This window comes from Acinonyx jubatus, chromosome B2 (assembly GCF_027475565.1).
Source record: "Acinonyx jubatus isolate Ajub_Pintada_27869175 chromosome B2, VMU_Ajub_asm_v1.0, whole genome shotgun sequence".
Lineage (NCBI taxonomy): Eukaryota > Metazoa > Chordata > Mammalia > Carnivora > Felidae > Acinonyx > Acinonyx jubatus.
Window position 1 is genome coordinate 118,710,360 of NC_069385.1, and position 13,997 is coordinate 118,724,356.

General features: G+C 39.6%; 1 protein-coding gene across 7 annotated transcripts; it reads left to right on the forward strand.

Annotated features, from left to right (window-relative positions):
- Window positions 1-3,638: 3,638 nt before the first annotated feature.
- LOC106983469 (butyrophilin-like protein 1) lies at window positions 3,639-13,475 on the forward strand. 7 transcript variants are annotated; one of them, XM_053222966.1, is made up of 10 exons: window positions 3,639-3,934; window positions 4,503-4,584; window positions 5,778-6,128; window positions 6,731-7,012; window positions 7,152-7,352; window positions 7,951-7,971; window positions 8,062-8,088; window positions 8,272-8,298; window positions 10,097-10,123; window positions 10,815-13,475. In XM_053222966.1, exons 1-10 carry the CDS (start codon window positions 3,800-3,802, stop codon window positions 11,327-11,329), a joined length of 1,668 nt encoding a protein of 555 aa, XP_053078941.1. In that variant the 5' UTR covers window positions 3,639-3,799; the 3' UTR covers window positions 11,330-13,475. The 7 variants fall into 7 exon arrangements, with proteins under 7 accessions (XP_053078941.1, XP_053078942.1, XP_053078943.1 ...); XM_053222967.1 differs by having other exon boundaries at window positions 4,506-4,584; XM_053222968.1 differs by having other exon boundaries at window positions 3,639-3,822; window positions 4,436-4,584.
- Window positions 13,476-13,997: the final 522 nt, after the last annotated feature.

A 13,997-nucleotide genomic window follows, 5' to 3' on the forward strand; every position in this document is an offset into this window, starting at 1 on the left:
TTAAATTTATGAAATAAGTCACTACCACAGAAAAGCCACACAGTTTCTCTTGGAGGCAACTGCTCTTTTGGGAGAGGCTACCAGAAAAACAAAAACACAAAGTCAGCATGTGGCTCCTCCATTCCTAGGTAGCTAACTTCAGTAGACAACATCTACCAAATCTCCTATCTTTCCACCTTACTCCAACCCAAGTGGAGTAAACAGAGCATGAGATGTATCTCCAAACCTCCCTGCTCCAAGCCCCTGTGGTCAAAACCTCCAACTCTTCACTCTTTACATAAGAGAAGTTTTGTGAGGGGGAAACTTCTGATTCCTTACTTGTCCAGAAATGTCTTTTGCCCTTACATTTAGATGTTCATTTTGTCACTTAGATAATTCTAGTTTCTACTCAGGGATGTAAAGACTACTTTGAATTGTTTTCTAGCAAATAATTTAACATTCAACATGGCAGATGTATGATGGAATCTGATTCTTCTCTTGTACATGAGGGATTTTTTTGGACTTTGGAAGCTTTGAAATTCTTTTTTATTTATTTGGGATTCTAAAACTTTTTAAAAATTCATGCATAAGTGACATCTTTTTTCCCTCCAATAATCTAACTCTTTACGAAGTACTCTTTCTTCTGATTCTGGGCCCTAATCTGCTTCCCAGTTTGGAAAACCTATTAGATGAATGTTGAAGTTCTGGATCTAATGCACTTAATTTAACTTATGTTTCTTAGATTTTATCTCTTTGATTTAATATCAGATTCTGGAAGAATCCAGTAACCCGTTTTTCTAGCCCAATATATTCTTTTAAGTTTTAATTTAAATTCCTGTTAGTTAACATACAGTGTAAGTTTCAGGTGTACAGTTTAGTGATGCAACATTCCATGTTACACCAAGTGCTCTCGCCCAATATTTTGACCTTCAGCAGTGTCTACTCCCATATCTGAGCCTTTCACTTGGTTTCTACTTTAAGACAGTTTTTCACTCCCAGGAATGTTGACTGTTTCTTCAGTCCTGCGTTTCCTACAAATGAATCCTTCCTAGTGTACTTCACATTTGTATTTTTAAAAATCTTTATATACATATTATTCTTCACTTTTTTATGTAAGAGAAATTTGAAAATTCAAGATAAGCAAAAATAACAGATAGAAACACCCATATTTGAGAGTCTCTTATGGTTTGGCTCTCTCCCTAACTCTTTTTTTCCTTCCCCTCCCCCATGGTCTTCTGTTAAGTTTCTCAGGATCCACATAAGAGTGAAATGTATGGTATCTGTCTTTCTCTGTATGACTTATTTCACTTAGCATAACACTCTCCAGTTCCATCCACGTTGCTACAAAGGGCCATATTTCGCTCTTTCTCATTGCCAAGTAGTATCCCATTGTGTATATAAACCACAATTTCTTTATCCATGATGGGAGGGTGGGGAGGATGAATGATGGGCATAGAGGAAGGCACCTGTTGAGATGAGCACTGGGTGTTGTATGGAAACAAATTTGACAATAAATTTCATATTAAAAAAAAACACCCATTTTTGGGGCGCCTGGATGGCTCAGTAAGTTAAGCGGCCAACTTCGGCTCAGGTCATGATCTCACAGTTTGTGGGTTTAAGCCCTGCATGGGACTTAAGCTCAGAGCTTGGAAACTGCTTCAAATTCTATGTCTCCCTCTCTCTCTCTCTCTCCCCCTCCCCTGTTCACACTCTGTCTCCCTCTGTCTCTCAAAAATGAATAAACATTTAAATATATATATAAAAAAGAAACACCCATATTTGTATCACTCAAAAATAAATACCACAGGATACCTTTTTTTGTGATTTCGATGTCTATCCTTTCCTATTTCTTAAGCAAATAAGACCATACTGTTCACACTGTCTTAAAACTGCTTTTCGAAATGAATAATATCTTGTAGTGCTCACTTACTCTCCCTCCTCACCTTTCCCCTTAAAAACATGAACACTGCTATAGACATGATGTAATTCCCTTAAAATATTCTCCACAGATTGACTTTCCTCAAACAATTCTCTATTATTGGGAAAAATGTCTTAATATATACATATGAATTTTTCACATTTATTTTGTAGCTTTGTTGGAAATGTATATTGATCTATTTACATTTGGGAACAGAATACACACACAAGCATATTCAGAAATCACAAAGTAAACAAGAGGTAAGTAGTATCTTTAACCCTCACTTTTTTTCTTTCAGTGTTCCCTTCTCATTCCCAAATACTTCAGACTTAACGTATTAGGTGGATGTCAGAGCTCAGTGCTCAGTGGGGAGGGCTGCCCTACATGATGGGAGAGGGCTTGAGTGGACGAGTAGGGAGTGAGAGAGGTGGGAAAGCAACCCTGAAAAGAACTGTAGAAAAATATATTGTAGGGGCACCTGGTGGCTCAGTCAGTTGAGCATCTGACTTCTGCTCAGGTCATGATCTCATGAGTTCAAGCCCAGCATCAGGCTTTGTGCTGACAGCTCAGAGCCTGGAGCTTGCTTCAGATTCTATGTCTCCATCTCTCTCTGACCCTCCCCTGCTCACACTCTTGTCTCTCGCTCTCAAAAATAAATAAACATTTTTTAAAAAATTTTTTAAAAAGAACATATTGTACTATAATCAAACAATGCCATATTATGCAGCAACAAAAAAAATTTTTAAATGTGCTGATACAACATGGTTGAATCTCCAAAAAAAAACCATTTTGTTTATACAAAGAAGCCAAATGCTAAAGCAGACATGCTGTATGATTTTTTTTATTGTTTTTGAAGTTTTAGGAAAGGCAATATTAAGCTATCATGATTCATATCAAAATACTGTTTGTTTTTCCTGGAATGAATTGGCTGACAGTAAAGATGAGGGAAATTTTCAGGAGACAAACATGTTCCATATTTTGAGGGAAGTGGTAGTTCTATGAGTGTAAGCATTTGTAAGACTTCATTGGCATGTACATTTCAAATCCATACATTCCATTGCATGCAAATTATTTCTCCATAAATTTTATTTTTAAAGAGTCAAATGTACCTCACTGTCTCTAGAGAATATTTATTTAGAATCTTGGTATCCCTTTCACCTGACTGCTAGTGGCTTACATACTAATATTTACGCAATTGCTATTTGTGTCCCTAATTATCTGTAAACTTTGTGTGATATGAAAAAACATGACTTGGACTTGGAAAGAATGTGAAATGGAAAGAAACGCCTTTTGAGCACATTCTATGTCTGGGATTGTACAATTGCGTTATTATTTCCATGTTACTTTAGGGAGCCCTGAAGTTTTTGGATATACAGCCCTAAGTTCCTCAGAGTACAGAGCCCTCCATTTCCGACCTCTTGTTTTCCCCTGCACAGCTCAGCATGTGGCTTCCAGTGTCATTTGGGGTGTGATAGGAGGAAGGCTGTATTTGTGGTTCTTGTTCTCTTAATCAGTTAACTTTGTGAGTTAAACATTGGGATGACCAACATCCCTGAATATCACACAGGAAAGGGATTCTCCCTCCCTGAATAATGTGATTTCAGCCCTTTGCAGGTAGGAAGACGTGAGCATTTTTGACCAAAGCACACCTTAGACTTCCTATCATTTTATATCTTAGCCCAGTCCAAAGTCCCCTAGGATTAATGCTATTACCTCTACTTTTCAAAGTAACAGGAAGAGCTGCAGGCAGGCTGTGACTTCCTCATTCGACTCCTTCTAGGGGAGGCATTCACCTGTCAGCGCCTCTTGGCAGCTCCATTTGCCCCCCTTCCTAAGTACATTTTCCAATCCAGGGATGGGTTGAAAACCTGCTGCTCCCAGCACCTACAGCCACACCTTTGGATGCTGACCACAAGAACAACCAGGTACCAATTGTCTCTGGAGCTGGGCCTTGTAGTTGCACTGAGGAGATCAGGAGTTTCCAGGAAGCCCCTGGCTCAATCTGGATGTGAGAAAGAAATGTGTGGTGATGTGGAGGTGAGTTTGTGGGAAATATGGATCCCAAAAACAAAAGGGCTTGAGCTCCAGGTCACATGGAGAGAAAACTCCTCTCTCTTTCTGGAGTTAAGCCACAAGTGTATTTGTGGTCAAACAAATAAATAAATGTATGAATGAATCAGTGAATAAATGCAAGAAGGAGGAAGTTAGATCGGCTAATAGGAGTGGACTAATTTTGTGTCTGCTTTCATTTCTCAAAATGAACTCAAGGTTTTCAATTTCAAGAGAGCTTTGGTGAGAGGATGAGTCCATAGATAAACAAGAGAACCCCCAGGGCACAAGAGAATGGTTTATAGTTTCTCTGCTGGAGAAACAGTTGGTTTTCAGAAAGAAGAGAGGGAAGGAAAACCCATTGGGGAGGGGTTGGAATTGGTAGTGGTCTGTCAGGAATAACAGCCAAAAAACTGTGTATGAAAGTAAATCTTTGAACAGGGGATTTTTTTTTCCTAAAAGCCTTCTTCCTGCTAACTTACTCACCAGCTTCTCCTACAGAGTACTTCTTCCTTGTCAGAGTGAATATTTTGTGCTTTTACTTTCTGTTCTGAAGAAGATGGTGGGCTCTCCTGGCTATTATGCTGGCTTCCTCCTTCCTGTCCTCCTTCTCCAGGTGTCTACATGGTACTCAACAGGTCAGTGTTCTCCCTCAGGCTTTTTATTTATTAGCTTGTTTTCAATGGCTCTTCTCAGATGATGAAAATACTTGGTCATTCATCAGTCGCCAGTGTATCTCTTCTCAAAGGCAGTCAATATTGGGGGAAAACCGTGACTGTGTTCACACTAACAGAATGCTGGAAAGTTCTGGCCAAGAATGGGAGTGATCTTTGTATCAACACCCCTTATTACTTTGGGTAGACCTTAAAAAACTCATAGCTATGTTTGTCTAAATCTTTATTGAGTATAGGTGATTTTAGCCTGCTTAATTTTGATGTAATTATCAGTTAAAAACATACTTTATAATGTTCACACTGCCAAGAAAACCCAAGTCTGAGCATAAAGAATTTGGACTCAGGATCTCTGGGCTCTATCTGGTTATGACGCTTGACAAAAAATTTTTTTTCTGGGACTTGAGTGCTTCCATAAATACGAAGGTCCCTCAGGAAGTTTTCAGACTCGAGGTTTATAGACAAACCAGGCATGAGTTTACAATAATGATATTTTTTTGTTAACATCTCTTTAATTTTTTTTTTATTTTTTTCAACGTTTATTTTATTTTTGGGACAGAGAGAGACAGAGCATGAATGGGGGAGGGGCAGAGAGAGAAGGAGACACAGAATCGGAAACAGGCTCCAGGCTCTGAGCCATCAGCCCAGAGCCTGACGCGGGGCTCGAACTCACGGACTGCGAGATCGTGACCTGGCTGAAGTCGGACGCTTAACCGGCTGCGCCACCCAGGCGCCCCAACATCTCTTTAATTTGATGTCAGTTAGGCAAGGAGTATTAAATTGTTTCATTTCTATACATGTTGATTCAGCAATTCTACAAGAATTTATCATAAAGAAAAGCTCTTCCTTGTGTATATGTATATATGTATTAAATAGGGGAACCTGGGTGGCTCAATGGGTTAAGCAACTGACTCTTGATTTCTTCTCAGGTCATGATCTCACAGTGTGGAAATGGAGCCCCAAGTCAGGCTCCATGCTGAATGTGAAGCCTGCTTGGGATTCTTTCTCTCCCTCTCTCTCTGCCCTCCTGCTTGTGTGTGCATATGTGTGCATGGGCACACGTGCTCTCTCTCAAAAAAAAAAAAATCTTAAAGAAAAATACAGTTGGGGCTTTTGTCTCCCCCTCACTCATTCCCCCAATCTGTCTGATTTTCATGCAGTGTCCGGGTTTTCTGTAAAGGGACCGGTTGAGCCAACCGTGGTTCTGCTAGGGACAGATGCCACTCTGCCTTGCCAGCTGTCCCCTGAGCAGAGTGCAACCCACATGCACATCCGGTGGTACCGAGCCCAACTCTCCCCTGCTGTGCTTGTGTACCAGAATGGACAGGAACAAAGTGGGGAGCAAATGCTGGAATACCGTGGCAGGACAGCGTTGGTGAGGGACTCCATCAGCAAAGGGGGTGTGGCCCTGCTGATCCAACATGTCCGTGCTTCTGATCATGGCCAGTACCGGTGTCATTTTAAGGATGGTCACAGTTCCCAAGAAGCCGTTGTGGAGCTGCATGTTATAGGTATGTCAACTTGGCACAGAAGTGTGCTTCATGGTGTAAAGCAAAGAGAAAAATGAGGACATTTGGATTCCTAACGTGGCATTTCTTATGATCTTCCATATATTGATATTGATATGCTAATTTACCTTGCAAGATATCAGTTTCCTAAACTATACAGTGAGGATATGACTACATACTCTATTCACTTTTAAACACCAAAAAGGGCAATATTTTTAGGGTTGTTTTGGTATCCTAAAAGACTCCAGAAAATAAACTAATATTAATTCAGATTGGTACTGACACCCTCAGACATTAGTAGAATTTTATACATTCAGTAGTAAAAGACAATTTATAGAATTAAACTCCTTCTATAGCTTTAATTGTACCTGTTTTTTCCTATCCGTGAAATGACCCCAAAGCTTTCTTAGTCCAAATATAGTGCAAAGGCATCAAGTTGATTTCAAAAAGGAATCACAGTTTGGCCTAACACTCACTACGAGAGGTTTCTTGACCTCTGAGCTTCAGTTTGCTCATCAGTCTAGTGAGGGCACTTTGGCCTTCAGCCTTAGGGGCTTCTAAACCCCAAGGACCACAGGCCTTAGGAACATGCCTTCTCTCCTCAGGGTTGGGCTCTGTGCCTCATGTTCACATGATGGGGCCTGAGGATGGTGGGATACGAGTACTGTGCTCTGCAGAAGGCTGGTTCCCAAAACCCAGGGTACAGTGGAGTGACATGATGGGTGTGAAGTTACAGTCTCTCACTGAGTCTCACACCCAAGATGAAGATGGGCTCTTCCATGTGGAAGCATCTCTTGTGGTCACAGACAGCTCTCTGGGCAATGTGACCTGTTCCATCCAGAATCCCCTCTCTGGTCAGGAGAAAGTGTCAGCCATCTTCCTCCCAGGTGAGTGAGGCACAAACCCCAAGGCAGAGCTGGGGTGTGGGGAGGGGAGGGAGGGGGGAAACAGAGTTGAGGGAGCCCTGGAGAGAGGGCAGGATAGCCTCTAGGCTAGTCTCACTGTGTCTTCACATGCCTGTGTCAGAGCCCTTCTTCCCCAGGATGTCTCCATGGAAGGCAGCCCTGGTTGGGACAGTCCCTACGCTGGTGCTCCTCCTCACTGGGATCAGCTACATTGGCTGGAGAGAACACCAAGCCAAAGAAAGAGAAGTAAAGAAAAGGAAGAAAGAATCTCAGGAAAGAGATCAGATGGAGAATGAAAAGGAATTGGCACTTAAGGTGAAAGGTAAATTGGAACAGCAGGACAAATCAGATGTTCATGGAACAGCTGGGGGTATAGGATGTATAATGTACATGGGAAAATAAAAGGTTGCCAAGGGACCCCAGGGAAAATAGAGGGTACCAAGAATTCCATAAAGCTGGGAATCCTATGGAAAGGAGAAAACCATGTGGGAAGCTTGGAGATTTGTGGGCAGTGATCATCAGGCCTCTAAGGTGGGGCTCCTCAAACCACACCATGCCCTTCATGCATCTGTACCCAACCTATGCTGCTGTTTCTCCTTGTGTAAATGTCTTCCCCCATCTTCTCCTCCTATTCTTCCTTCGAGAATAAGCTTCTGAAGAACCTAAAAATTCCTACCTTCTCATGAAGCATAGGCCCTCCTTCCTCAGTGACCCCATGACATTTCCCATGTAACTTTTCTCAGCACTTGTCATTTTTAGATTGTCATTTCCTAGCACTTGTCAAGATTAGATTGCTAATCCTTCTCACCTACTTAACTATGGACCCTTAAGGGAAGGCCACATGGAATTGATTCAGCTACTCCATGAACTCAAGAGCAGCTAAAACCCAGTTTGATGGATTTTTTTATCTCTTCTTTCAGAGAAGCTCAAGAAAGAACTTGGTGAGTCTTGCTTCTTCTCATGCCCTGTATAGAATTTGCTCCCCTGTCGACATCTGTTCTGGGTCTCTCACTGAATGTCATTTCTTTCAGAACAGCGAAAGGCACTATACCATGCAGGTAAGCAACTGGGTTTCCCACACCACTCAATGTTTTGATGTCCAACACTTTCTCAGCTCCCTCTCCTCAGAGAGAAAGACTGAAAGATTTAATAGTGATTGGTGGAAAAAATTAAGGGGGAAGGAGAAGAATGTGAGGCTCTGGATGTCTTGGCTTGCCTTAACTGGATTTGTTCTGTTTTAGTTTGGAAGAAGGCCCTGCTGTATCCTGGTAAGTAACTCTCTGACTTAGCTCTTTCCATGAGCCTCTGATATTCTGAGTATAATAAGCGGAGACATAAACACACACAAGCACACATCCACTTGCAAGATGTGAAGATTTATTTGGTACCAATCTATAGTATTTTGTATTTGGGAGCTCAAATATTCAATTATTTTTCAGAGCTAAAGAGAAATAACTGTTGACTGGTAAATTCCACATGAATAGAGTAGGACTTGACATAAATTGTTAACCTATCCACAATGGAGAAGGAAGAGAAAGAATTCAGAGCGATTTTGATGAGACTTAAGAAGAATAAAGAATATCCTATATGATATCAGCACTCCTATACTGTGAATAAAGCTCAAAAGAGAAGATAATGTTATATTTCACATTTGGAGAAAAAGATATTATGATTTTATTTATTTTACCTATAAATAAAGAAAGTTCAGTACACAAGAACAAGGTTTAAGTTTGAAAACAATCTCTCAAAATATTTTAATATTATTTGTAAAAATATGTTTATCTGGTAGTAGAGGGAATTGGTTATTTTTTATCTTCTAATACCTGTGCCCATGTACTGTATGTGTTTAAGACAGTGTATGTGCATATGTAATACAGAGTTAGACCTCAAAAGCATACTGGGTCATTCCTTAAACATACAGTTGTGCAATTTTTATATGCCAGATATTGTGTTAGATGTTGGTGCATAGCCATGATCTCTGACCATTTAGAACTTGAATGGTCTTAAACTTGGGGTAGGAGGGATGAGTAAGCTAAGAACCAGGCAAATGCACACAGTCTGGTAAATGCTTTGGTAAGAGAGGATCAAGAAGCCCCTCTCAAAGGCTAAAGTCAGGTAAGCAGTTTCTATTAAAAGCTTTCTTTCCGGAGCTGCTTTAACATGTTCCATGATTCTACAAGAGAGAGCAAAGTATAGTATAGTAAGGATGAGGATAAGTGGGTTTTAGTTCCAAATCTATCAGTTAATTACAGCTGAGGAATTCAGTCATTTTTGCTTTCTTTACCTCAGCCTCCTTATTTCTAAGATGAAGAGATTGGAATACATGATCACAGATGTCCTTCTTGACTCACATATTCATTGATTCTGTATATAGAGTACTACCCTTCTTAGAAGAGGGCAGGTCAGTGAGAGACCATCAAGAATTATGGATAAGTTCTTATCTGCCTATTGCCCCAAGACACTAAGAGAATATCCAATCTTTAAATAAAATCATAAATCTTATCATAAGAGAAGTGGCCCCAGGCAGAAGCAGATGTAGTTCTATCCCCCATGAGAAATCTGTCTCTGGAGAAAAATATTAAAAATCTGATTACAAGTATCCAAATAAAAGAGCTTAGTTTAAAAACCTTGGTCATAAATTTAACTCTACTCTGAAGTGGTCATAGGCTGGGAAAACCCTAAAACAAACAAAACAAAACAAAACAAAACAAAACAAAACAAAACAAAATAAAATATACAATGACATTTTATAACTTTCATCCTCAGTGAGGAGTGCCACAAAAGTCTTAGGTGCCTAGGACACTAGACCTTGCTCCAAGTGTTCTCCAGACTTATTTCTGCAGCATCAGCTCAATTGAGGGGATTGTTTTTAATCTGAGACAGCAGGCAGGAAGTACATCCTTTGTCTTGTAGTTTCTGGACACTGCCGTTGTTCAAGGGGCTCAGCAGAGGACGGAAAGAGAGCTGAGAAGAGACAGCAATGATCCAGGAGAGGAAGTGTGTATCTCATCTTCATTCTGTGGGTATGCTTCCATCACAGTCTCAATTTGTATTGCTCTTTTACAGACTGGAGGAAGGAACAGTTCCAGCCTGGTGAGTGGCTCTTTGTTTATTTTTCTGACTCCTTTCCAACCTACCTGAGGGTACCCTGTTTTTCGCTCCTACCATTACCTCCTAGTTGAAAAGACAGAAGTACGATTATTCTGGTAAAGAGAAGCAAGAACATGAAGATCATTAACTGTTGGCCTGAACTGAAAATTGCTGCTGGGATTAGCTACTCTGGTTGCATTTCTGCTTTCATATAATGGCTACGCTTTCTCATCTCTGTGTGTGTATGTGTGTGTGGTGGGGGTTCCACTTGGTTCTGAACAGAAATTGTAGCCCCTGTTGAGGAGATCCCCAACTGAGTAACAAGTGCTCAAAATGGTGAGAGTAACTCAACTCTTCTTTTTAAAGAGGTCAGCTGACATGGAGTCTGTTACTAATTGAAGAACATGGTTCTAATTTGTAAAGAACATGGAAAAACACTATTCTCAAGTAAACACAAGTCTCAGCTTATTCTGGCACTCTGCCAAGACATTGATAATAACATAGGTAATATAAGAAGAGATAAGTAAATTGCACCCAAGGTGAGAGCACTCCACAGCTCTACCTCCCCCAGTACACACACATTCAGGGGATAGGTGTTCTTTCACTACTTGATCCTGTTTTTCCAAGGTTTCGCTTGCACAACTTTCTGAAATATATAATGTTGGCCCTTCCCTTCCCTTTTCTTTATCCTCAGCCACTGTGACTGTAAATCAGGAAATCTTTCATCAGAATAATTCTGACCCAGAGAGAAAAGAGAACTTCAAAGAGGAAACACACAATCTATCTCTCAGGGATAAGCAAGGAGACTGCAACCTTATCACACTGAATCAGCAAGACTTCACCTCAGGAAAACATTACTGGGAAGTGGATGTTAAGGATGCTGATGAGTGGACTCTAGGCATTTATGAGAATCCCACAGACAGCAGGGAGTTATCCAAAGATCTACAAAACAAGAAATTCAGAGTCTTAGAGAAGAAAGGATGTGAATACAGGGCTCTCACCTATTGCCTCCAAAACATTTCTCTGCAAGAGTGTCTCTTGATAAAAAAGTGTCCACAAAAGATTGCGATTTTTTTGGATTATGAGGATAATGACATTTCTTTCTATGACATGACTGAGGGTACCCACATCTTCTCCTTCACCCAGGCAACTTTCTCTGGGTCACTCTATCCTTACTTCAACCTTAAATCCATGAAGCTCTCCTTATAGGTGTAATATTAAGTGACTTAGAGGAAGAACCCATACTGTGAGGATAATAGCCCATTCTCTGTAAACTCTAGATTGCTAGGGTGTTTTTTTTTTAAGTTTGTTTATTTATTTTGAGAGAGAGAGAGAGAGTGGGGAAGGGGGATAGAGGGAGGGAGAGAGAGAGAGAATTTCAAACAGGCTCCACACTGTCAATGCAGAGCCTGATGCAGGGCTTGACCTCATGAAGCATGTGAGTGCCAGAAGACCATGACCTGAGCCAAAGTTAGATGCTTAATCGACTGAGCCACCCAGATTACAGTTCTGATGGGTGACCTCAGGCTCACTGATTATGAGGCCTCTTGGCCTGAAGGTCCATGAGTCCCTGTGACCAGAGTTTCTGACTATATCCAGCAGTGTTTCTGAATTGCAGAGAATCTTTTTGTTGTAGTTGTTATTGTTATAAGTGCTGTTTATTGCTTTATATTTAATATATCACAGACTGGTAATTTTCTAAAACAAATTATTGTAAAAATGAAGTCAATAAAAAACATGCATACAATTACATGTTGTAATTATTGTTAGATTCAACATTCTTAAAATTTCTCTGTCAATTTACTCTAAATGTTAGAAATACTCTATTTCTATATTTATCTTGTAAAGAAGTGGTAAGAAACAGTTAATATAGTTCACTGGTGTGTGAACCATAATTTAAGTAGCACTTCTAAAGCAGTATTCACAGGAGTAAAAGTTAGATAAACCTCTTCACATTTCCCATTGCAACACTGAATAAAAGTGACAAAATAGTGCTATTTTCAAATGCTGAAGGAGAAAAGTTAAATTATAATTTGATGCAAGCTAAGCTATATCTTAAATGCAAGGATAATTTGAGGAAAGAAAAAATAAATATCAATCACAATCCAATTCTAACAAATGTGATGATGTCAACATGATAGCAGTCTGGGAAAACTAATGCAGTGAGAGCATATTGAAGTATTTATCTTATAAAGAAAGAGAGAGACATTTTATTACTGCTTTGCCCAAGATATTAATAAGGGAAATAACTATTTTGGGGAATTCTAAGTATAGACACCAGCAGAGATAAGGAAAGGGCCTTCTTCTCCTTCCAATCAAAACTGTCATATTAAAATGAAATGACTAGAGGAAACAATAATTAGTGTTTAAATAGGGGTAAGAAGAGAATGTGCTCCTGTGAACTGTACTGAAAAACCTGGTAAATTCTGTGGATATGGAGTAGAGTACCCAGAAGAGTCTTGCTCCAGTGGCAGGGAATAATTAGACCTAAACTGATCCAATACTGATGAACAAACCTTAAAAGCAAAGCTCAACAGGATCAAATTATTTACAAGTATCTAACTTTATTCCAGAGCAGAGTTCAAGTTAAAATTCACAGCCAATCAAAAATTACGAGGCTTGGAAAGAAGCAGGAAATCCAACTCATAATGAACAGAAAATCAATAAATTAAAAGTGACATGGAACTGATGAAAGTGTTAGAGATTTAACAGACAAGGAGAGGGGCGCCTGGGTGGCTCAGTCGGCTAAGTGGCCGACTTCAGCTCAGGTCACGATCTCGCAGTTTGTGGGTTCGAGCCCCGCGTCGGGCTCTGTGCTGACAGCTCAGAGCCAGGAGCCTGTTTCAGATTCTGTGTCTCCCTCTCTCTCTGACCCACCCCCTTCATACTCTATCTCTCTCTGTCTTAAAAATAAATAAACGTTAAAAAAATTTTTTAAAAAAATAGACAAGGAGATTAAAACAGATGTTGTAACTATATTCCAGATATTTAAAAAGTTCACTGTATTCTAGATATTCAAAAAGTTCACTAGAAATATGCATTTAAAAGAAAGACCCAAATTCAAATTCTTTAGTTGGAAAAGACCATGAATGAGATGAAAATTACATTGGCTATGACTGGCAGCAGATTAACAGTTACAGAAATAAATGATTAGTGAACTTGAATAAATAAAAATGGAAACGATCCAAAATAAACCGCACATTTTTTTAAAGTATTTTTTAAATAGTATCAGTGAGTTGTGGGAAAACTTTAAAGGGCCCAATACAAAGGCAATTGAAGTTTTTGAAAAGAAGAGAAGGGAGGACAGAAAAAGGATTTGAGAAAATAAGAGCCAAATATATATTCCAAATTTGATCATTATATCCTAGTCTGTTTGGGCTGCTATAACAAAAATACCACAGACTCAGTGACATACAAACTACAGAAATTCATTTTTCATGATTCTGGAGGCTGAGAACTCCAAGATCAAGGTGCCTTTAGCTTTGGTGTCTAGTGAGAGCTAGTTGCCTGGTTTGTAGACGGTTGTCTTCTCACTGTGTCTTCACATGGTTGAAGGGATTATGGAGCTTTGTGGGGTCTCCTTTTTAAGGACACTAATGCCATTCATAAAGGCTCCACTCTCATGTTTTAATTGCTTTCCAAAGGTGGAAATACTAAACACCATCATCACTTTGGGGATTAGGCTTCAACCTATGTATTTTGGGAGAACATAAACATTCATTCCATAGCAAAGTTCAATGAACTCAAAGAACAAAAATACAGAGAATACATAGCATATGCAAATCAAATTGCGTAAAATCAAAGATTTAAAGATGCCAAAGCAAAAAAATTAAATTATGTTCAGAAAAACAAAGATAAAGATGACAACGTATTTCTC